Here is a 26256-nt window from a genome sequence, read left to right as displayed (position 1 = left end):
TTCGGCACTTTTAAAAACATTATGCTTTTTTATTTATGTACTTATCGCAATTAAATTTACACTGCTTATAGTTCAGTATATATTAAAACTTTCTGCCACGACTACCTTTTAATAGGGCTACTAATTGAAATTCTACAAGGTCCTAAAAATTACACTATTCATAGTATCGAAAATGTGAAAAATGTGCATAATTTTTTACAATAAACTTTATTTTCTTTGAAATACATCAAATTTCCCACGAGACTAAAATTGTACTGCTTCGTTAGAAATATGTTCTAAGAATTTAGTGGGAGTCAGATTATAAATTTAAAAAAAAAACAACAATTGTAGGCTTGTAGTACCAAAAAACTGCAAACTAAGAGAAACTTTAGAATTTTTTCAACATTTAAGTTCTTATTTGATCTATAAAGAAAAGAACAAAGAATCCACAAGTGCAAAAAAAAAACATTATGAAAAATGCGCATATCCCCTTAAAGTACCACCTCAACTTTCGTTGTTATATACTATATGCCAAAAAGGTTTTAGAGAACCAAATAAAAAACCGGAACAATGATGTATTAGTTTCTTTAAACACATTGAGTATACATATTAACATCTTAACGCACATAAACCCACACATGAAAATAACATTTATTTATATATATATATATATATATATATATATATATATATATATATATATATATATATATATATATATATATTGATGGTTATGAGGTACAATATTTAATATCTGTGTGCAGGCGCAGAAATTAGGGCAGATGTTGAAATCGGTGCGATAGTTGGATCATGTAGTTCAGAGAACTTTCCCAATTTGTTTAATGCAAGTAAGGCTTGTTATTGTATTGTTATTGTATTGTTATTGTTATTGTTATTGTTATTGTTATTGTTGTTGTTGTTGTTGTTGTTATTGTTATTGTTATTGTTATTGTTATTGTTATTGTTATTGTTATTGTATTGTTATTGTTATTGTTATTGTTATTGCTATTGTTGTTGTTGTTGTTGTTATTGTTATTGTTATTGTTATTGTTATTGTTATTGTTATTGTTATTGTTATTGTTATTGTTATTGTTATTGTTATTGTCATTGTCATTGTCATTGTCATTGTCATTGTCATCGTCATCGTCATCGTCATCGTCATCGTCATCGTCATCGTCATCGTCATCGTCATCGTCATTGTCATTGTTATTGTTATTGCTATTGCTATTGCTATTGCTATTGCTATTGCTATTGCTATTGTTCTTGTATAGTTATTGTATAGTTATTGTAGTGTTATTGTATTTTTATCGTTATTGTATTGTTATAGTAATTGTATTGTTATTATATTCTTGTATTGTTATAGTATTGCTATTTTATAATTATTGTTATTGTATCGTTAGTGTATTTTTAGTGTATTGTTGGTGTATTGTTAATGTATTGTCATCGTATTGTTAGTGTATTGTAAGTGTGATGTTTTGTATTTTCATTGTTTTGTTATTGTATTGTTATTATATTGTAAGTGTATTGTTCCATACAGGTACGACAGTCTTTACAGTATATAATTTCTTCAAATTACTTCTACATGAGCTTTGATAAATTATGTGATCCTTAACTTAGAGAGGTGGTGTGTTTTTTTTTGTTAAGAGTAGAGGTGTGGTGGTGTGTGGTGGTGTATGGTGGTTTTTTAGAGAGAAGGTGTGTGGTGGTTTTTTTTAGAGAGATGGTGTGTGGTGGTTTTTTTAAAGAGAAGGTGTGTGGTGGTTTATGTCAGAGAGGAAATTGTGGTGGTATATGTTAGCTGGGAGTTGTATGGTGGTTTATGCTAGAGAGAAGGTGTGTGGTGGTTTATGTTAGAGGTGTATGGTGGTTTTTATTATAGAGAAGGTGTGTGGTGGTTTATGTTAGAAGTGTGTGGTGGTTTATGTTAGAGGTGTGTGGTGGTTTATGTTAGAGGTGTGTGGTGGTTTATGTTAGAGAGAAGTTGTGTGGTGGTTTATGTTAGAGGTGTGTGGTGGTTTATGTTAGAGAGAAGGTGTGTGGTGGTTTATGTTAGAGGTGTGTGGTGGTTTATGTTAGAGAGAAGGTGTGTGGTGGTTTATGTTAGAGGTGTATGGTGGTTTTTATTATAGAGAAGGTGTGTGGTGGTTTATGTTAGAAGTGTGTGGTGGTTTATGTTAGAGGTGTGTGGTGGTTTATGTTAGAGGTGTATGGTGGTTTATGTTAGAGGTGTGTGGTGGTTTATGTTAGAGGTGTATGGTGGTTTATGTTAGAGGTGTGTGGTGGTTTATGTTAGAGGTGTGTTTTGGTTTATGTTAGAGGTGTGTTTTGGTTTATGTTAGAGGTGTGTGGTGGTTTATGTTAGAGGTGTATGGTGGTTTATGTTAGAGGTGTGTGGTGGTTTATGTTAGAGGTGTATGGTGGTTTATGTTAGAGGTGTGTGGTGGTTTATGTTAGAGGTGTATGGTGGTTTATGTTAGAGGTGTGTGGTGGTTTATGTTAGAGGTGTGTTTTGGTTTATGTTAGAGGTGTGTTTTGGTTTATGTTAGAGGTGTGTGGTGGTTTATGTTAGAGGTGTATGGTGGTTTATGTTAGAGGTGTGTGGTGGTTTATGTTAGAGGTGTGTTTTGGTTTATGTTAGAGGTGTGTGGTAGTTTATGTTAGAGGGGAGCTGTTTGGTGTTATGTATTAGAGAGAAACTGTGTGGTGATTAACATTAGCTGTAGTTGTGTGCATTGGTTTACGTTAAAGGAGAGATGCTGGTGTTAGTTTATGGTAAAGGTAACGGGAAAATTGTATTCATGTATGGGGATACGCGCTGTGTTTTAAACTGTTTTTTTATACTTAATCATCTGGAGCATGTTCACCACTTGTACCATGTTTGTCACAAGAAAGTAAGCATTGAACAGGAAAAAAGGGGTTCGAAAACAATTTCGGTTGTCATGGAAACCCGAAATCTCAGTACTTTAAAAACGCTGTTTAAAAATTTATCCACTTATAGCAACCAAATTACACTGCTTATTTTTCTGTATAAATTAAAACTTTTATTTTTAACAATTTTTGATAGATCTACTGGTCAGAAGCATACAATGTCCGAAATATTACAATCTTTGTAGTATGTGAAAGTTTTAAAATGTTTATATTTTTTATCATTCAATTTTTTCTATAAAAGATCACATATCATTCGTGGCTAAAGTTTTATTATTAAATGAAGAACAAACTCTGGGAATCGTTTTTTTTATTTAAATTTTAAAAAGTAGTAGGCTTTTATTGCTAAAACACTGCTGCAAAATGAGAAAAAAACAGCAAAAAGTAACGAAACGTAGGTCATGAAAATACAGTTCTGATGTAATTTGTAAAGCCTATTGAAAGCTATTAAAAGGAATCCTACCACATTTTCAGCCTTTGTTCCTTATTTTATAATAAAACTTTGGTCACGGAAAAATACGATTATCACATACATGAGAAACCACTCGTTCTAATGATGCAGAAAAAAATATGATGACTGATATTAAACTTTTTGTAGATTGGGTAAAACATGATATTTTTTTTTCATTTGTTAAATGCTTGCTTACTTTAATATTAATTCCAATCCCTATTACATACTTGTACACAGTGGCGTAGGATCGTCTCAAGGGGGGGGGGGTTCCAATTTTTACCCGGAGACAAACTTTCGATTTGCTCCCCCCCTTCAGACTTTTAATTTGCCCCCCCAATCAAACTTTCGATTTGCACCCCCCCCCCCCTCATACTTTATATATATACCGAGGGGTCTATTGGGGGTTATGACCCACCCCCTAACCCCCCCTGCCTACGCCACTGCTTGTACAGCTTTGTTTTGCTTTGCTTTTTCTCAAGTTATGCTGTTTAATACGGACGTGACAACTCAACTCTACATCACCCCCCACACAATGATGGGAAATCTCTTGGTAGACATTTTTTTATCTGCACATTCTGATTCGACCGCCACTGTACATGCAAAAAACTCTATGCATCTAGAAACGTTCAATTTTATTTTAAGGAAAGCACGAATGGTAATGTTGATAGTCGATTAAGAATACTATATATAAAAAAGCATGTATTTAAGGTAGGGGTAATAAAAAGGGCTACATGACATTCCCCCCCCCCAGTCAATTACCTCACGGATATCCCCCCTCCCATTTACCCACCGGAGCAATTACCCCTTGTCATTAACCCACCTGTCAATTACCCAATTAAAATCCCTATTTATGTGAGAATCCTAACTCTAACTCAAATTCTATACCTATATGCTACCTTAATCATAACTTTAAGGAAAAGACCAAAACCTAAGCATTCACCTCAGCCTAAAACTGAACACAAAACCAAAACAAACTCTAGACATTGGTTTAAGCCTAACCTTGACCACAACATTAACCCTAATCCTAGCCCTGACCCTAACCCTGACCATAAAACTAACCCTAATCCTAACCCTAAATATAGCGCTTACCCTAACCCTAGCCTTAAGCCTAACCCAGGCTGTGCCTTAAGCTGTTTCCGAGAGGGGGGAGGGAATATCCAACTGGTCGGAGGGGGTAATTGACAGGGGGTTAATTACTCCGGGGGGGATGTCAGGGGGGGTAATTGACAGTGGGGGGGGGAGGGAAATAAATATTCAATAAATTAATATTTAATACACGAAATTTTGCAAAAGACATTACATTTTATAGCAGGTTTGAACTGTGCTTCATTTAGTGATTTATTCTGAACTGTAAACGATAAACATTTTTTATTCATATTCAATCAGATAAATGTACATGCTTGTAAAGGGCCTTGTATTGTCATGTCGCAAGATCTGCTTAAGCTGTACATGGTCGTCACTAAGCCGGGAGCGGGCAACTCGTATTGTTTGCTAACACCTGTCGAACTCTTTTCCACTTCTTACTCTATAGAGTAAGTTGCCTTTCCTATACGACTGAATAATATTCAATGATGTTTTATTCTTGTATTTGTTAAAGGCCTTAGTGTTAATTTTAATGATGCTTTACTTTTGTATTTGTTATATGCCTAAATGCTAATTTCAATGGTATTTTACTCTTGTATTTGTTATAGGCCTAAGTGCTAATTTCAATGATGTTTTACTCTTGTATTTGTTATAGACCTAAGTGCTAATTTCAATGATGTTTTACTCTTGTATTTGTTATAGACCTAAGTGATGTTTTACTCTTGTATTTGTTATAGGCCTTAGTGTTAATTTCAATGATGTTTAACTATTGTATTTGTTATAGGCCTAAGTGTTAATTTCAATGATGTTTTACTCTTGTATTTGTTATAGGCTTTAGTGTTAATTTCAATGATGTTTTACTCTTTGTATTTGTTATAGGCCTAAATATTAATTTCAATTATTTTTTACTCTTTCTATTTGTTAGATGCCTAATTGCTAATTTCAATGATGTTTTACTCTTGTATTTGTTATAGGACTAAGTTTTAATTTCAATGATATTGTTTTATTCTTGTATTTGTTACAGTACACCTACGTCCGAGGGTTTACGCCATTTTGTCATACTTACAGTCAGACACCAACAGAGGCTGCATATAAATATAAACGGACAACAAGCTGCCAGGTAAACTGTGAGAAATTTCATGAGCGTCCAAAAAAAAAAAAGAAATAATGATTTATCGAGTTTGGTAAGATTTGTCTGTCGCCCCTCCTGGGACAAAGACCGCTGACGAGAGCTTTCCTGGCATCTCTCTCCTGGGCTAGTCTCTCCAACTGTCCCTAGTGTATGAGATATTCTGTGTGTCTTCTTCCAGGTCACGTCTCCAGTTCTTTCTGTATCGGCCTCTTACCCTTTGTCCTGTGGATTCCAGGTGTGGGCCTGTCTTGTTATGCTGGAAACAGGCTTCCTTAGTGTGTGGCCAATCAGAGGCGTAGCGAGGGGGGGGGACATATGTCCCCGGGCGCCGACCTAAGGGGGGGGCGCCAAATTGAAAGTTTGACGGGGGGATGCAAATAAAAAGTTCGAGGGGGGGTGCAAATCGAAAGTTTGTCCCCGGGCGCCGGGAAGGGTCGCTACGCCTCTGTGGCCAATACATTTCCAATATCTCCTGAGGATCTCTACTTCAGTTGGGCGTTGATTTGTCCAAGGAATTATTGTTAATGGACATCGAAATTTGGACACATTTCGACGTTTTCCCCTCGATGAGTTGAAAAACACTTCGTCTTTACGTCTTTAAGTCTGTCAGTCCCTGCAAACCATATTACCGTTTTAGATATATCGATTTAAATCTCATACATAAGTATTCTGTCGAATTTGTAGTCTTTCTATCAACATCTGAGCGATTTCCAGTAATAGGAAATGGAGGTTTCTCCGCTTGGGTGTTTCAAAATAGTCGGTAACCCTTTCTTTCAACTTAAGCCACGATTTAAGATAACCAAATGGGTCCGTTTTTTTCAAGTTCCAACTCTATAACTTGAGTACTGGGTCAGTTTCGTAGACAAACGTACATATTTAAGTATAAGATCTGACACATGGATTACTTTCAATTTTTTGGGTAATTGCTATTTTGAGTGTCTAAAATATCGGCATTTTGAGAACCGTTAAAGTAAGATTGGTGAGCTTCACTTCGCGGATTCTAATAAAAGTATTAAATGAATAATTTAGCGACCTATGCTTTTCTTTTTATTTGTTTAAATAATAATGCATAAATATTTATATTCTATTTGTTGTGCGTTATTACATAAAAGATAGTAACTGAAACCATATTTATAAGCTTTTATTTAGTTTGCAACGTATGTGGGTTTAAGGCAAATAGTGTACCTCAACTTTGATTTCAAATTTTCCACATACCTTCGTCATCAACGACAGTGCATGAATACCTATTTTTAAAATTATTTAGATGTTCAATTAGTCATTAAAAATTAATTAAATGGTTTCTAAACTAAGGGGACATAATAGGATTAAATGCTAGAGCTCACTCAATAGATTACTATATTCAAAAATAGAAAGGGGGGTAAATATCTAGACGTTATCACCAGACCAGTCTGGTGAGCTGTGGTTCACGCCGAATGTTTACAATCGTAGAGCCGGTCGACCTAGTGATAGTTATTAGGGATAGATAAAACACTTTTTAAACGATTTGAAACTAAGGGGATTAAGAAGTATCCTTCGCTCTACCAGCTTGTTGTTGTCTGTGAATTTGTGGTCACGGACGGCCAGAGGCGTAGCGACCCTTCACGGCGCCCGTGGACAAACTTTCGATTTGCATCCCCCATCGAACTTTTAATTTGCACCCCCTCCCCCTCAAACTTTCGATTTGCAACCCCCCCCCCTCGAACTTTTGATTTGCACCCCACCCCTCAAACGTTCAATTTGTTTTTCCAACACCCTAAGGTCGGCGCCCGGGGACATATGTCCACCCCCCTCGTTACGCCTCTGCGGACAGCTGTTTTTCACGGGGCAGATAATCATCTCTTCGATATCGCAAGCTACCGATGGTGTTTTAAAGCAAATATTTTTAGTCGTGTACACTTCTTCAATTAGGAATCACTAAAAAGTAGAAAATAAAACGAATATAAAAAAACGTTTATAGCAACAAGCTTTTAAACCCACTGAAATTTAAAAAAAAAACAAAAAAAACCACATATTTAAATCAAAGCTTTTGTTATTAAAAATAATAGAATAATGCACTATCAAAGCTTTTATTGAAATATATGTGGGTTTTTTAGTGCATTTAAAAGCTAGTAGCTAAAAAGTTTTGGTGTATATTTTTTTTAGAGAAAACAAATGGGAAAATAAAAACTGTCTCAGGCGAACAGTTGGCACATGAAACGAATATAAATAATATCTAACCGTCAAACGAAACAAAACTCATTGAGCTTGAACTCCGAAAAAAAAGTACTCAAGAAGAACTAAGTCAATAATTGTTGAATTCAAAACATGGGATTGATAGTCAAATGTCGAAAAAATGCACAATACAAATGACGTCATTGATAACTGATAAAAAACACCGAATTTATTTGTTTAATATTGAATATAAATGTGAGTCTATATATACAAGATAATCGAAAACATACATATTTTATTTAGGAAAATACCAAAATGGGAATATGCAGAATGCGAACAGGTGTTTCTTTTAGGACTAGTTGAAATACCGGATGGAAATCACTATTTGGATGGAAGCGGTTTTGTGAACTTCGGCTGCTACGTGTACGGATCAAGTGAGGAGCAGTCGCTGTACTTTTCTAACCCATTGATCAAACTGGTGAGCTCTGGTGGCAAACATATTTTTTGCGCGTCATCCAGACCTATGTTATTTTGGGTTTTATTTGTATTTGAGATACTTGTTATATTTTAACAATGCACCGTCAAAACGGCCCTTGCGAAAACGGCCCCGATAAAACGACCCCGTCAAGAAGACAACTACAAACCGGACCTCCCCCCCCCCCAACAAAACGACCCAGTCTAATTTAGCCCTCCCCCCCCCCCTAAAAAAGGGCCCTGACATACTGGCTCAAGTAATATTAGCTCCCGTCACACTGACCAGCGATATATAGACTCACGACAAATGGGCTCCCGAAATATGGTACCCCGACAACGGGTTTACGACATATTGAATCCCGATAAAGAGATTTATGAGATGTTGGTTTCCAATCAATGCTCTCCCAACAAATACGCATCCGACAAACGGTCTCCCGATAAATTGGCTCACGACACATTGGTTTCCGACAAAATGTATCCCGACAAAATGTCTCCAGACTTATTGACTCGTAAAAAATAAATCGTTTTACCCAATTTTGCCACAAACATAACCCTTTTGTCCAACCCACCAACCCTTAGCAGTTTCTATCTCTACTTACTGTATAAAAAATCGTTTCCATGAACCAACAGAAATTTATAAACCAATCGAGCTTTTAACAGCTAAGGGTAAATAATTTTAAATGTTGATACTGTTTTTTAAACCCCGTAAGTATATGTTGCTTAAAACTTAGCAAAGAAACTTAAGTATATTATACGCTTGATGTTTATGAATAAACGATGTTTTTTTAATGATAGTCTGTTAAGCGAGAAAAGTATTGACGGGAGCGTTTGTTAAGAGAGCCTATATGACGAGGTCCATTAATAGCTTGACATTTTGACAGGATCCATTTTCTGACGGAGCTGTTTATTTCGGGCTTTATTGTAGGGGCCATTTTGTCACATGCAAGCTGCATGTTTTATATATGTATATGTATATATATATATATATATATATATATATATATATATATATATATATATATATATATATATATATATATATATATATATATATATATATATATATAATGTATTCATCAAATTATAAACAATAATCGATGCATATAACACTAACTTTACAAGGCTTGATAATAACGCAAGTTCTTTTTTTCTTTTATTTATCCCACTTATTATCTAGGCACACAGAGATACAATAGACACACCGATAGTAGGGAACGCAGAAGAGCAACGTCATTGTCGAGATAAAAAATACTTTTCCGGTAAGTTTAAATACGTTTTTTTTTTTTTTAAAATAACAAAATGTCGAAAAGAAAAATGCCCAAAAAAAAAACAGGATTAAAATTTATCATCGCGACCTTTTCGACAAAAGTGAGATTGAGTTTTACAAAACAATTAGCAGGCTAGTTCAATACATGTAAAAGGTTTTCAAATGGAAATAAATAAAAATAAATAAATTCGAAACAACAGCTCGGTTTACATATTAAAAGCTGTGGTCTGATTTTTACTTACAAGCTGATATGTACTTAAAACTTCTATATCTAGATGCATTCAGTTATATATATATATATATATATATATATATATATATATATATATATATATATATATATATATATATATATATATATATATATGTATGTATATATATATATATATATATATATATATATATATATATATATATATATATATATATATATATATATATATATATATATATGTATATATGTATGTATGTATGTATGTATATATATATATATATATATATATATATATATATATATATATATATATATATATATATATATATATATATATATATATATATATATATATATATATATATATATATATATATATATATATATATATATAAATATATATATATATATATATATATATATATATATATATATATGTATATATTTATTTATTTACTTATTTATTTATTTATTTATTTATTTATTTATTTTTTGCGTTTACGTTTCTGTTTGTGTTCGTGTGTATCGTGTTCATTTTCATGTTTATTATATATATATATATATATATATATATATATATATATATATATATATATATATATATATATATATATAAACTTGTAACGATTGTCACATAATGAACAGAACTGCTACCGCCAGAACAAGAAGCATCTAGTACCAGCACTACTAAACAAACGACCGGGTTCCTCACTGTTGAGAATACTGAAGAAACACAAAGCTTCAACGCAAGTAAAAAAAAAATTAGTTAAAAAGTATGTTTTATTACACCGAACGCCCTATTTGAATGTTTTTTAGGTGAAGACATAACAGTTGTAGTCAGCAACAAAATATGGTATCTGTAGCTATTCTTTTTTTTTTTAAATTATTGTGTATTCAGTGTAATCCGCTTTAAAAGAACCGCGTTTGTTGTCGATTACTAACGTTTCGACCTCAAAGAACACACATCGGCTTTAAATATGAATAAAACTGCATCAGCTAAATTTTATAAAATACACATTAGACTTTATTAGCGCAATTTCCATTCTTGAGAATTGCGTTTATTAACCCGTCATTTCTGGATGGATGGATGAATGGATGGATGAATGTGTGTCCGCAGCTTTAAGTCGTATCTCCTCCTCAACGAAGCAATATCGAGGTCTAGTTCCAAAGCAATTATGTTAAGCAAGTTACGAGGATGAACATAGGCCATAAACATTCCGGGTTTCTTTCATGGATTTCCCGGAAAAGCAAAAAAAACTCGAAAAAAAAGCAGTTTTTGGCCCATATCTCGGCAACCAGACCACTTAGCGACTTGAAACATGTACCAATCGATTCCTGATATAATTTAGAACAATATTGCCGAAGAATGTTTTCAAAAATATCCATTCGTTCGGTCACAAAAAAAAATTTGAATTAATTAAAATTTTGACCGAATTAGTAGGCATTTTTCCAACTACAGCACACGTGTCATCACGTTCAATAGCTGCGCCATCACGTTCAATGGCTGCGACATCACGTTCGGTAGCTAGGCGCGCAATGGTTTTTGGTCATGTTACTCTATTGTAAATAAAACATGTAAAATACTGAAAAAAAAAATGAATAAAAAACGTTTTAATAACTAACCAATGATTTTACTAACCCTGCTCTTGATTTACGCTACGACAGAGCTATTTTTAGATAACATAAGGAAATTGCGCTCAAATTGTCACTAGACTTTTTTTTAATTACTTGTTTAAAATTATTAATCGCAAACATATCAGTCATGTATTTGTATTTTAGAATAACTTATTCCTTATTCGAATACTCATACATTTGAATTGCAAATATATCATCCCTATGTGTTTTGAAAAATCATCAATTTAATTTTCGAATCAGATATTCAACATACTTTTATCACATATCAATGCACATTTCAGAATGCGAGGATCGATTCTTCGGCCATCGCTGCAGCCACTATTGTGGTTGTGCTGAGGAACATTGCACTGCGGATGGGAACTGCATGGATAATGCTGCGTGCGTGGACGATCGGTTATTCGGAAGTCGATGTCTTTTCTGTAATTACTTTTAAAAAAATATTATTTCAGTTCGAGGTTGTTTTTTTTTAATTTTCTTGTAATTTTAATAATCTTTTTTTTTTACACGTTCACTATACGAGCAAAAAATAATATTTAAAAAAATATATATGCAATTTGATTTTTTTTTTAATAGTAGCGTAAAATTAAATATTTGTCAAAATTTTTTAAAATTACAGACGAAATAAAGGAAGATTAATAATAATAATCAGATGGCGCGACGTCACTTTTTAGCATTATAAAAAAGCATTGTTAGAAAACGAATTTTAGACGTTATTTCGCGTTTTAGTAAACTGTTTTAATAAATCGTAATAGAAATTGATTAAAATGCTCTATTTTGACCGTGTTCAGAAAAGATTTTTGAAAAATTTCGATGTTTTAAAAAAAATTCAACTGCAATTTTGAGAGGAGGGGTGTAGGCTGAGGTGTGACGTCATTTTATGGGGAGGTCTCGCTTTTTGTGACGATGTGTGACGGAGGGGAGAGGGTGGAGGTAAAAATCTTCCAAAAAGCGTGACGTCATTTATGGATGACCCCCATGATTGACGAACAAACAATTTTAACGCAAAAATGAAACCTTTACAAAGTATTTCGACACTCTAGATCGCAGTAACACAGTGTTTTGAGTAAGAATATATATATATATATATATATATATATATATATATATATATATATATATATATATATATATATATATATATATATATATATATATATATATATATATACTAGCGTACCCGTCCCCCGCGAGTTTCACCTTGAGTGTACATTAATCACTCACCGAATTAATATGGCAGAACATACTTCGGTGACCGCCCAGGTGTCAGAGACGTAGAGGGGCGCTCTCAGGAGCACCCCCCCCCCCCCCCATTACACTACCGCATAGGCGCGGCGTACGACACTGGCTCCTTAAAACTAACAGGCGCCATCGTGCCAAATAGCATCCTGTCAACAATGATGCAGATTGCGTCATTCGCTAAAGTGACACAAATGTACAGGATTTGTTATTTAACACGTAAAAAAATTATTAGACGTGTTTTAAACATCAGTGTGACTGATGCAATATGTTAGCGTTACTACTGGTCTAAAAATAGATGCTACTTGCATCATTCGCAACCTGACGAAACTAGATTTTTTTTTTACGGACAAAAACAAACATCCCAGTTAATAATCTAACCTTGGTTAATTTTTCTGATTATTAAAATAAAACGTATTACATGGCCCTTAGCGGCCCATGTGAGCCTTTGGGGGCAGAAACAGAAATTTTTATTTGCAGTAAAATCGCACTCTACCAGGGCACAGGAGGACATGCCTGATTCAATTTAGTGAGCGATTGTAACGCCCCTTCCTATCACACTGTGTAGACCGAACTTGGTCGCCATAGCGCTCACGGGAAAGACCAGGGCGCCTAATCGCATCCTGTCGGGGGGCCGAAAATGCAAAATTAAATCCTCCCTCCCCCCACCCACCCCCACCCCAGAAAACTTATCGGGAGTATTCATCAACTCTCTAAAGTTGTATGACACCCGGATAAACTGCGTCAAACCGCAATCGTGTTTTATTTTTATATACCTTATAAGTCCTTATATTGAGGAAAATCGCACCCTCCCGTGGCGCCGCCCTTGCCAAATTAAAAATGATTTTTTTTACAGAACCATTCCCTATAGTGTTCTAATGAACTCCCCAAAGTCTCATGGCTATCGGATGAACGATGTCAAACCAAAATCGTTTTTTATTTTTATATACCATATATAGAGAAAAAAAGAAATTGCGCCCTGGTAGGGCGCCACCCCTGCGCAATTTTTTTTCCCGCAGAAACCTTCCCTAAAATGTTCATAACATCTTCCCAAAGTTTCATGGCGATCGTGAAAACGGTGTCACTGCAATTAACTTTTATTATTTTTATACATCGTAAATAGAGAAAATCGCACCCTTCCGTGGCGCCGCCCATGCGAAATTTAAAAAAAAGATTAGTTTGTAGAACCCTTCCCTGTAGTGTTGTAATCAAGACCCCAAAGTTTGATGGCGATCGGATGAATGGTGAGAAACCGCAATCGACTTAAATTTTTATGTACCGTATATTGAGAAAAAACAAATCGCGCCCTACGGGGGCGCCACAACTATGAATTTAAACAGGGTTTTTCGCAAAAACCTCCCCAGGAGTATTCTCAACATCTTCCCAAAGTGTCATGGCGATCGTGTGAACGGTGTCACTGCATATCACTTTTATTATTTTTATATACCGTATATAGTGAAAAATCGCACCATCCCGTGGCGCCGCCCTTGCGAAATTAAAAATTATTTTTTACAAAACCATTCCCTAGAGTGTTATAATGAACTCCTCAAAACTTTCATGCATATCGCATGAACGGTGTCAAATCAAAACTGACTTTTATTTTTATATACCGTATATAGAGAAAAAACAAATCGCGCCCTGCCGCGGGGATAGAATAAAGTCTGACGAAATATATTAGAAGGATTTCACCAATGCGTTACCAATCATATGTTCTTAGACGCGTGACCGTCTTTTTTAAATGTGAGTTATTTAAATGTAAACAATGCCTGCGCTTGGATCATAATTATCGGGACACGGGTTTACCTACACTACCAAATGAAATTATTGAATGTTCGTTAATCACTCACCAAATAATAATGAGGTAGAACACACTTCGTAACCACCCATATATCAGAAACATAGAGAGGCACTCTCGGGAGCCCCACAATAACACTACCGCAGAGGCGCAGCGTAGGGCTGTTGGCTCTTTAAAAATAACAAAGTGCCAATGTACTAACAGGCTAACCCAGAGCGACACATAGCATCCAGAAACAATGATACAGATTGCCTCATTCGCTAAAGTTACACCTTGAGAGGTATAATCAACTCATCAAAGTTTGATGGCGATTGGATGAATGGTGTCAATCCAAAATCGACTTTTATTTTATATACTGTATATTGAGAAAAATCTCACCCTCCAGTGGCGCCGCCCATAAGAAAAATTAATACATTTGCAGAACCCTTCCAGGTAGTGTTCTAATCATCTCCGCAAAGTCTCATGCCTATCGGATGAACGGTGTCAAACCAAAATCGACTTTTATTTTTATATACCGCCCTTGCGAAATTAAAAATGTTTTTTTTTACAGAACACTTCCCCAGAGTGTCCTTATCAACTCCCCCAAAGTCTCATGGCTATCGGATGAACGGTATCAAACCAAAATCGACTTTTTTTATATACCGTACATAGAGAAAAATCGAACCCTCCAGTGGCGGCGCCCTTGTGAAATTATAAATGATTTTTTACAGAACCCTTGCTTTGAGTTTTATAATGAACTCACCAAAGTTTCATGCCTATCGGATGAACGGTGTCACTGCAATTCAATTTTATTATTTTATATAGAGAAAAAGCGTACCCTCCCGTGGGGCCGCCCTTGCGAAATCAAACAGTATTTTTTTACAGAACCCTTCCCTGAATTGCTCTAATCAACTCCCCAAAGCTTGACGGCGATTGGATGAACAGTGTGAACCTGCAATCGACTCTTATTTTTTATATACCGTATATAGAGAAAAAAAATCCGCGCCCTGCCGGGGCGCCACCCCTGCGAATTTGAATTTTTTTTCCCGCAGAAACCTCCCCAGGAATACTATTAACAACTTCCCAAAGTTCGACGGCGATGTGAAAAGTGGTGTGGTAATGCATAAAAGACACACACACACACACACAGACACACAGACACACATACATTGCTTTATATAATATATATATATATATATATATATATATATATATATATATATATATATATATATATTGATATAGATATACTCTAGATCGCAGTAACACAGCGTTTCAAGTAAGAATATATATATATATATATATATATATATATATATATATATATATATATATATATATATATATATATGTATGTATATATATATATATATATATATATATATATATATATATATATATATATATATAATTTTTTTTCTAAATTTCCTACCTGCTGGAGTCGATATTATGTCAACCTCTGTGTTGAAGGACGTCATACCAGACTTGAGAGATGCTCCAGCAACGAAATGCTCGGAAGTCTCTTCTATATTAATCGAGTTTAGGACTATGATTTACTTCGACTTTCTCTACATCAAACTCAGCAGTGCAGGTAATAGATAGTTAACGGGAAAAAAAACTTTCTCCTTGAATATATCTTCTTTTTTTTATAATAAAGTTGGACGAATTCAGTGGCGTAGGCAGGGTGGGTTAGGGGGGGGGGTCATAACCACCACTACCCCCCCCCCATAGACCCCTCGGTATATATATATAAAGTATGAGGGGGTGCAAATCAAAAGTTTGAGTGGGGGGGGGGGGTGCAAATCGAAAGTTTGTCCCCGGGTAAAAATTGGACCCCCCCTTGAGACAATCCTGGCTACGCCACTGGACGAATTACCGTGTATTACCATACATTGGACGTTGACTCCACGTTCAGTCTATTGTACCTTCTGGGCGAGCCTCCATGGCGTTTATTTGTCACTTTATTTAAAGTTAGAACTTTTTCTTATCTAAAACATAAGTGTTCCCCGCTGTCGAGCCTCGTCTGTCTTGTTTTGTTATCTCAAATATACACTTTAGGAGAACTTCATTTTACCTCTTATTTCTTTGGCCTAGTCAAGGTACAGTAAACGAAAATCGTTCCTTAGAATTTTGTTTTGCTCACTCCAATATGCCTATAAAATCTAAGAAAAACATTGAAATCTATTGAAAAAAAAAAATTTTATCTCTCCTTCTGCAATACAAAAACTATTTTAACACGTTTTCTCTAATATAAAATTAATGAAGACTTTTTTACCTCAATTTCTCAAATATACAGTTGAGAAAAAAAACTTATTATTTTTACCTCTACTCCTATATGAAAATGTAAAAATTTACTTTCAAACCTGTCCATGGGGCGAGTGAAGTAGAGTTCACCTGTTTCTGTGAACTCGGCATAGTATGGTCAGCACTCTACTTACCTAAGGTGAGTCAGATGCCCATCAGAGCTGAGTACACTCTGAGACGTTGCAAGGATTTGAACTTGGATTCAAACTCGAGACTTTCGGGTTAGCCGTCGTATGCTCTAGCATCCGAGCACGAGGTCCCATCTTCTACATTAGGAATTCAGTAAAATCGTTTCTTTCAAAACACGCCTTATGCAATTCATTTAACGATTAACTTTTATTCCCTTCGACAATTACGGTACACAATTGATGACAATTTTCTTTCGAACTTTTAGTATACAATTTATTTAACGAAAACATTTTGCTTTTTTTCTTTCCTCCACAATCACAATACAAAGTTGATGAGAAACTTCCTTTCGAAATCGCTTTCTCCAACGAAACCGATCGATTGAGCCCTTGCTCCGTGCCTAGGTTGGTTAAGTTAAGTGAAACGGAGATACGCGTCACCTGTAACTCAAAGAGATTCGCTAATCAAATTTTCGTCAACTTCAACGCATTGACAGTCTGCGTCCACAGCATCAAATGTTCTAGTGGTAACGTTCTCATTTTTTTCATTTTTCAATTTTTTTTTTAAAACCGCAAATATAATTGGGATTGGCATAAGCTCTGTCTACATAATATACAGCGTCAAACTTCTATAGTGTTTTTTTTTTAATTGGAATAATTTGTGTGACTTAATTTATTGTTGACTTACTACAAATACTGTATGGTTTTCTTAAAAGCTGCTTTTTATGTTATTTACGTAAATAAAACTAATGTTAAATTAACCCAAAGCCCGTCTGCTTTTCTAGAATGGTATATTTTAAAAATAAAAGTAATTAAAACTAATGTTAGCGTATCGCAAATACCATCTTCAACCTTTGCTTCAAAATGTGTTAAATCTTAAGTTTTTTTTTGGGGGGGGAGGGGGGGGGGCGGGAAATTAAGATTCCTTTATCGTTAACATCAGTCCTAATTTCCTGTGCTTTTTCACGGTGAGTTTAAATTTAAACAATGTAGGCCTCTGTACAGTAAAACATGAATTTAAATAAAATAGCTGAAATTATTCATACATATAAATTAAAAAGAGAGGGTAACACTATTTCGCTGGGGTTTTTTTTTTGTTTACTTATCGTTTGAGTAACTGCCCATATAATAAATCATTATATACATGGGAAACAACTTTAAATGACCATTCTTAAAACTATTTTAAAAGTATTTTACAATTTTAAACAAAACAAAAAAAAGAGGGAAAAAACACTGAATATAATGTATACTATAAATACATTAAAGGTTAAACAAATTCTGGACGCTACCCGTATAGCGGAGTCGTGTGTGAAGCTTCAGGCTAACCAAATGGATACTAACGATAGTGTCAAGTTTAATTTCAGATCAAGCTTACAGTTTTGGACACGTGCAAGGTTTAAGGCTGGGGCGTGTTTGGTTGTTAATTACGCCAATGTACAAAATCCTTTAAAATTATAAAAATCCACACAGCCCATAAGATGAAAAGAAAATTACCGAAATATACATACCGCCTATAATTTTAAGGAATTTAATTGCCAATGTACACCCACATAAGACACATATTCAACTCGATTGTGTAAATAGAAAAAGCTTTTCGTTTACATTTAGAAATGCACAGTTAATAAATACATCTATTCAGTCCTTATATTTTTATATTATCGAATAGTTCGAAAGAGTAACTATTTTTTTTTTAAACTTAGAGAAACAAGATAACTAGATAATTAATGTTAGATATATTCGCAGCATTTTATTTCCTTTAATTAGGCATAGACGTGGCCGTAGGAGAATCAACTGAACTCTACATCAATTCAGTTCAAAATACCAACAAAAAATCCATGATAATGTTGCCAATAATACAAAACAAAACAAAGCACTCGGCATGCCTCCACGAATTTTACCCTGGAAAATCGTTGTCATGGATTCTAAAATTCAAAGTTCCAAAACGCGTGAATTATATCTGGATGGCTTTGGGGCAAATGACAGGTGGAGTATTGTTTTACTGTTTATATCAAGTTTAGTGTTATAATTCATTACAAACATTACAACACAAACTTTTTTTTTCCAAAACGCTCTGTCATACTCTATAGGCTGCCTAAGACTAAATTTGTGTCTCTCTTTCTCTCTCTAACTCTCTCTCTCTCTCTCTACATTTATATATATATATATATATATATATATATATATATATATATATATATATATATACATATATATATATATATAATATATAAAGCTCAGTTCTGTATGTAATGCATATGTTTGTCGTTGGAATTGTATGAATTTAAGTGTTAGAAAATTATCGTGCGCATTTGTCTAAATTTATGAGCTAAAACATTACTATTGAAGTGTTGGGAAATCATTTTCATTTTTCAAATTATAGTAATAATTGTCGGCATGTTCATTTAACACAAGTTTTAAAAAAAATATCATCTTTTACAAAAATTCTAATTATGTCTTTATTTAGTCCTAAAGCACTTACTTCCCTTTGATAAATTAGGAAAACACAATTACTTCCCTTTATAAAATCATTGCATTTTGTGGAAAAGTATTTACTTTTTAATTACTTTGTTTTGGTGTTGGGAAAAAAAAATAATTACATAATTAGCGGGGATTGATCAAGTGCAAATGTTGTAGGTATTTTACGGATAAGCTTGGAGTATTAAAATTGTTCATCAAATTGAAACAGGCGCGTTCGTTTAAGTGAGTGCAAAAGACTATGAATAAGTTGGGGTACTATAGTCGTTCATTAAGCTAAAACAGGTGATTCCGCCCCGGGCGTTTATGTTCGCGTTAGTGTTTTTTTGTGTTTAGGTGGGTTTGCGTTAGTGGTTGCGTTTTGATTCGGTTCGTTTTTGTTCTTTCTTTTTTCGTTTTTGTTTGTGTTTTTTTGTTTGGGTTTGTATTTGTGTTTTTGGTTGGTTTTGCGTTTGGATTTGGTTTTTTTTTTTTTTTTTTTTTTCGTTGTTTTTTTTTTGGTGGTATTGGTGTTTGTGGTTGGGTTTGTTGTTAGGTTTTTGTTTTCGTTTGCTTTTTTGTTTGTTTTTTCTTTGTGTTTGTATTGGTGTTTGTGGTTGTGGTTGGGTTTGTTGTTAGGTTTTTGTTTTCGTTTGTATTTGTAATTGTGTTAGCGTTATGTTTGTGTTTTGTTGTTTTGGTTGGTTGTGGTTTGGGTGGGCAATGCTGGGTTTATGATGATTACTAAACACACAGGTAATGGTCTTTAACAGAAAGGTTTTTCACAGAAGCCAGAGCAGGGCCTGGCCGGGACGGCTAGTATATATATATATATATATATATAAATATATATATATATATATATATATATATATATATATATATATATATATATATATATATATATATATATATATATATATATATATATATATATATATGTTCCGGTCAAAGCCTCAAAGTCGGCCAAAGTGCGCATTGGCCAGCCAATGCGCGCATTCGCCAATATCGCCTCCCATTGACCGGCCAAAGTCCGAAACTTAACTTCATTTCGGCCTTTGGCCGGTCAATCCGCGGACTGGCCATGGCGGAACTGCCAAAGTCTGAAATGGCTCTTGATTTCGGTCTTTGGTCGGCCAATCCGCGGACTGGCCATAATGGACCGAAAATCAAGAGCCATTTCAGACTTTGGCCGGTCCATCCTGGCCAGTCCTCGCATTGGCCTGCCAAAGGCCTGAATCAAATTAAGTTTCGGACTTTGACCGGTCAATGGGAGGCGATATTTGCCAATGCGCGACTTTGACCGTAACATATATATATATATATATATATATATATATATATATATATATATATATATATATATATATATATATATATAAACGTCTGTGTTTGTAAGCGTTTCTCCCCCCTCTCTCTCTCTCTCTCTCTCTCTCTCTCTTTATATATATATATATATATATATATATATATATATATATATATATATATATATATATATATATATATATATATATATATATATACCGACAGAGAGAGAGAGAGAGGGGGAGAAACGCTTACAAACACAGACGTATATATATATATATATATATATATATATATATATATATATATATATATATATATATATATATATATACACATATATATATATGTAAAAATATATTATATATATATATATATATATATATATTTACATTTATATATTATATACATATACATGCGTGTCCGTGTTTTTTGTGTGTCTTTTATGCATTTGAGTTTGAATCAAACCACATGAGCACCATTTGAGTTTTTGCTAAACTATAACCCGGATTTATTAAAACGTTTCCCCCGGAAACAGTGGGCACTTAAAATTTTCGGATGGGGAATAGGAGAGGGCGGACGCTGGTTAACTTACATATTTTCTATATCAATTTTTTTTTTGTTTCGGCTGAATAGTTGGATAGGACATCCTTTATGGAACGGGTGCCTGAAATAAACTCTGGTTATTACACAGCGCAGTGGCGTAGCCAGGATCGTCTCAAGGGGGGGGGTTCCAATTTTTCCCCGGCGACAAATTTTCGATTTGCACCCCCCTCTCAAACTTTCGATTTGCAAACCCCCCCCCTCCCCCTCAAACTTTCGATTTGCACCCCCCTCAAACTTTCGATTTGCACCCCCCTCATACTTTTTATATATATACCGAGGGGTCTATGGCGGGGGGGGGGGGGTTATGACCCCCCCCCCCCTAACCCCCCCCCCTGCCTACGCCACTGACACAGCGCATATAAAGCAGCCTAGTGCTGTTTAACATTGTATTCTTACTCTGCCACAGTGGACGAAAACAACCCCATTGTCGTAGAGATCTATAACAAATCAGACCAACTCCTGCACTCCAAATCACTTACATTCGGCCGAAGCAGCTATGAAATCGAATATACACGGACACATTTAGTATCGAAAATAAAGCTTTTTGCCGAAAACGGAGATCTTACTTTGTGTGACTTTATGGCTATTGGTGGTAAGTACTTGCAAGCTTTTACTCAGTTCTCAAGGTGTGTATTAGAGTTTGTGGCAAATCTTGTAGCTCAATTTTTACCAACTTCTAATCCAGCGATTTCGTTCAATTTTTCCACATACTTTTGTCATCGAGGGCTATGAATATATATTTATAAGCTTTTACTATACTTGCTTTCTCTGTCTATCTGCCATCCGTCATTGATCGAAACTGCTGAGCAAAATTTCGAGCACTTTTAACAGACTGATTTGCTTCAAACTTGGCACGTGGGCCAAGGCCCAATGACAATACAATCTGACATTAAATTTGACTTTTAAAGATACCTAATTAGTTTTTATGAATTAATTAATATTCCCTCAATAAAGTACGGGGCTACTATTTACAAGCACAATTATACGCGCAATTTTCATGTTTATTTTGGTGCGCAATAGTTTTTAGTCATGCAACTTATATCAAACATTTTAAAGTACTGAAAAAGTAAAATGCGTAAACAACGTTTTAATAACAAGCTTTTATGTAGATTCTCAGAAAGTTGAAATAAATGTCATATAAGTATTAGTGTTTAGATTCATGTCCACATTTGAGCAATTTCCAGTAACAAGAAGATGTATTTTTACTTTTATCTCCGATTTCTCAAAACCCTTGTCATACAAGCTTTTATTCAAGTTATTTTTTCCTCCTATCTTCTGTGCTGTATGTTGAAACAGGCGAGCGAATTTTTTTACAATTTACAAAAAGATTTCTATGATATGCTTTAATTTAATTATACTCTAAAAAGAAGAAAGTAAATGATCTTCTTTAAATAAACAATATTTAACCACTATTTAAATAAATATAAAGAAAAGCATCTGTCACTATAGTTTGTAAAAACTATAGTAGTAAAAACCTTTAATAAAAAATAAAAACTTATAAAAGCCCTTTCATGGACTGAAAACTAGCGAGCAAAAATTTTGAAAAACCGGACCAATTGTATTTTTCAATTATTTTTCTCGTTGGTCAAAACTTAACCAACAGGCAATACAAGACACAATGTGGCTCAATTAGATGTTTAATTAACTTTTAATGAAATCAATCAATGTTTCTATTATAAGTTACTAATTTTTCAATGTAGTATAAACACATTATTTGAGTTCATTTGTTAGGCAATTATTCTCGATTGAATTTTTTTTATTGAGAAAAACAACAATTAAAAAACGTTTTAACGTCAAAGTTTTAGATCCTAAATATATAAAGAATTGGTTAAATAAATGTCTTTAAACAGTTAATAATAAACCATCAATTCAACTACTAAAAAAGTGTGGGCTGATTATTAAAAGGTAGTAGTATTTTTATAAATGTATAAATATATCAAATACATAATTTAGCGACATATACGTTTCTGGATCATCAAGTACATGGTAGTTCATCGTTATGTATTTTAAGAAAATCATATTGTTTCTTCTTAATCGTACAAAATTATATACATGTTTGTTTTGGATTTTTATTTTTGTTTAAATAACTAAAAAGAATCGCGCATCAACAGAACACGAATAACGTGCTTATAATAGCGCGACAAAAGTTTATTATAACATTATCTTTCCGATTTCACTGAGTCTACTTTCGTTATTAAACCTGTCCCTCGTCTGTTTCTGCTCGTGCAAAAAAATAAATAAACTCATTACACTGTGTTTAAATTTCATTTACTTCTACCTACCATGTCCAGAGGCGTAGCGAGGGTAAAGGTGGATGCGGGGGGGGGGGGGGGCATATGTCCCCGGGCGCCAACCTTAGGGAGTGCCAAAATGGGTTGGAAAAATAAATTGAAAGCTTGAGGAGGGGGGTGCAAATCGAAAATTTGAGGGCAGGGTGCAAATGATAATCTTGAGGGGTGTTGAGCAAATCGAAAGTTTGTCCCCGGGAGCCGGGAAGGGACGCTACGCCTCTGGCCATGTCCCAGTTGATCAACCATTCTCTGACTGTACTCTTGACTTTAGATTGTGAAGCAGACAAAACTGGATTGTACTGCGATCTCCCGTGCACTTGTATTGACGAATGCTTCATCGATGGAAGCTGCTATACTGGTAAGTAGACTCAACTATGTATGCTTGTATCAACAAAAAATCCAGAAGATATTACTTTTCCTATTTTTCTTGAATAAACAAAAGCAGTCAGAAACATTTTTTTTTTAAATTATTGATCCTGGAAATTGAAAAAGACTAGTACTTTTCTATAAAACTTTAGAAAGTTGGAAGCAATACTTGTATTCATCCTTTTTTCTCGTTCATGCTTAAGACATTAGGGCGGATGAAGTAGAGGTTGTCTTTTTCATATATTTGAACAAACAAAGGCGTAGTGTTGTCAGCAATATGCCCAGCCACCTTTGTTTTACACAACTATTTCATATAGACCTAGCTTTCTTTCAAATATGACAAAAGTAAATTAGCGGATAGAAAATTTCCAAAATTGAATTCATTGATTTGTCGCAGAGATTCTGTGTTGCGACAGACTTGCCCCAATATCTTCTGAGCATATGTGGAACAAGTGCTTCTTCCAGGCATCTCTTTGGGGGAGGTGGAGACCCCCCCCCCCCCGATAGAGTCTACCGCCCCCCTCCCCAGAACGAAATGGGATTTATATAGAAAATACATACTTTTAACAGTGTCCACCCCCCCCCCCCCCCCCACTGAAAATGTTAGTCCCCCCCCCCCCCCCCGAAAATTTAAAGTGCTCCTTCCCCCGGAATAAAAGTCTTGAAGAAACACTCTGTGGAACATCCAAAGAGGTTATTATAAATAATACACCCACTGGTATTTTGAAGCGCAAGCATCTTACATTTCATAATCCTCCTCAGGGATCTCATATTTCATAATCCTCCATTTTGCCTACCTCACTCAACATGCATTCAAATTAAAATAAAAACTTTCTACCTTTGTATCAAACTCAATCACCATCTACCCTACTGCTTTTAAAATTTTTGACCAACGACTTATGTGGGCTGATGCACAGTGGTAAGGCCTGATTCGTATAGAATTTGAATGCGTGAAGGAGTTACCCTACCAATATATATATATATATATATATATATATATATATATATATATATATATATATATATATATATATATATATATATATATATGGTGCGCGGACCTTTGACCACAGGTGCTTTGACCATAGGGGGTTTGATCATAGGGGGTTTGACCATAGGGGTTTTGACCACATGTGTTTTCTCAGCAGAGAGTCTTTGATCACAGGTGGTCTATCAACTGGTGTTTGTATATATATATATATATATATATATATATATATATATATATATATATATATATATATATATATATATATATATATATATATATATATATATATATTTATATATCTATATTTTTATAAATGTTTATATGTTTTTGTGTGTATTTAGCAACAGGTAATTTAAGCAATCTTGAAAAAAGCATTTCCGATACAAACACTGGAAGAAGCGGAATGTGGTGGAAGATAGCTATTACCATGTTGTTTTCAATTATCGCCCTGAGTGCCCTTGTCGTCGTAGCAGTTCAGATGTGCAAAAAAAATAAAAAGCCACCCAAAAAGATTAAGGTATGCTAAACGAAGAGAAATGATACGAGAAATGGCATGCTTACAAATTATTTAAATATAGTAGGTTTTTTAACACAGCATGTTTGCTAAAATGAAAGGTTTACTGAGAGAGAGGTATACTAAGGAAGAAAGTATGCTAACTAAGAAGGTATGCTTGCTGAGGTTTGCTGAGGTAGACGGTATAATAACACAAATAGTGTACTAACAATGAACATGTGCTTACACAGTACATATGATCAAGAAAAACTTTTGTTATGTTCAAACGGTCCTCGGGCCAGTGTCCATTTTTGCGTTAGTCACATTCGGGCCAGTGACCATTTGCGCGTAAGTCACATTCGAGCCAGTGTCTATTTGGGCGTAAGTCACATTCGGGCCAGTGTCCATTTGGGCGTAAGTCACATTCGGGCCAGTGTCCATTTGGGCGTAAGTCACATTCGGGCCATGTCCATTTGGACGTAAGTCACATTCGGGCCAGTGTCCATTTGGGCGTAAGTCACATTCGGGCAGTGTCAATTTTTGCGTTAGTCACATTCGGGCCAGTGTCCATTTGGGCGTAAGTCACATTCGGGCCAGTGTCCATTTGGGCGTAAGTCACATTCGAGCCAGTGTCTATTTGGGCGTAAGTTACATTCGTGCCAGTGTCCATTTGGACGTAAGTCACATTCAGGCCAGTGTCCATTTGGGCGTAAGTCACATTCAGGCCAGTGTCCATTTGGGCGTAAGTTACATTCGTGCCAGTGTCCATTAGGGCGTAAGTCACATTCGGGCCAGTGTCCATTTGGGCGTAAGTCACATTCGGGCCAGTGTCCATTTGGGCGTAAGTCACATTCGGGCCAGTGTCCATTTGGGCGTAAGTCACATTTGGGCCAGTGTCCATTTGGGCGTAAGTCACATTCGGGCCAGTGTCCATTTGGGCGTAAGTCACATTCGGGCCAGTGTCCATTTGGGCGTAAGTCACATTCGGGCCAGTGTC

General features: G+C 34.8%; 1 protein-coding gene across 1 annotated transcript; it reads left to right on the top strand.

Moving 5' to 3' along the window:
- Positions 1-3890: 3890 nt before the first annotated feature.
- LOC131930423 (uncharacterized) lies at positions 3891-25519 on the top strand. The gene is made up of 13 exons (XM_059286891.1): positions 3891-4010; positions 4742-4887; positions 5463-5558; positions 8025-8199; positions 9373-9454; positions 11593-11730; positions 15763-15912; positions 17083-17277; positions 18515-18733; positions 21525-21710; positions 23681-23767; positions 25108-25283; positions 25511-25519. Exons 1-13 carry the CDS (start codon positions 3891-3893, stop codon positions 25517-25519), a joined length of 1779 nt encoding a protein of 592 aa, XP_059142874.1.
- The last annotated feature ends 737 nt before the right edge of the window (positions 25520-26256 follow it).

The sequence above is a fragment of the Physella acuta genome, unplaced genomic scaffold (assembly GCF_028476545.2).
Source record: "Physella acuta isolate Inbredline_101_S28 unplaced genomic scaffold, ASM2847654v3 ptg001773l, whole genome shotgun sequence".
NCBI classification, from domain to species: Eukaryota; Metazoa; Mollusca; class Gastropoda; family Physidae; genus Physella; species Physella acuta.
The sequence above is the reverse complement of the archived record's forward strand: the minus strand, read 5'-3'. Positions and strand labels throughout refer to the sequence as shown.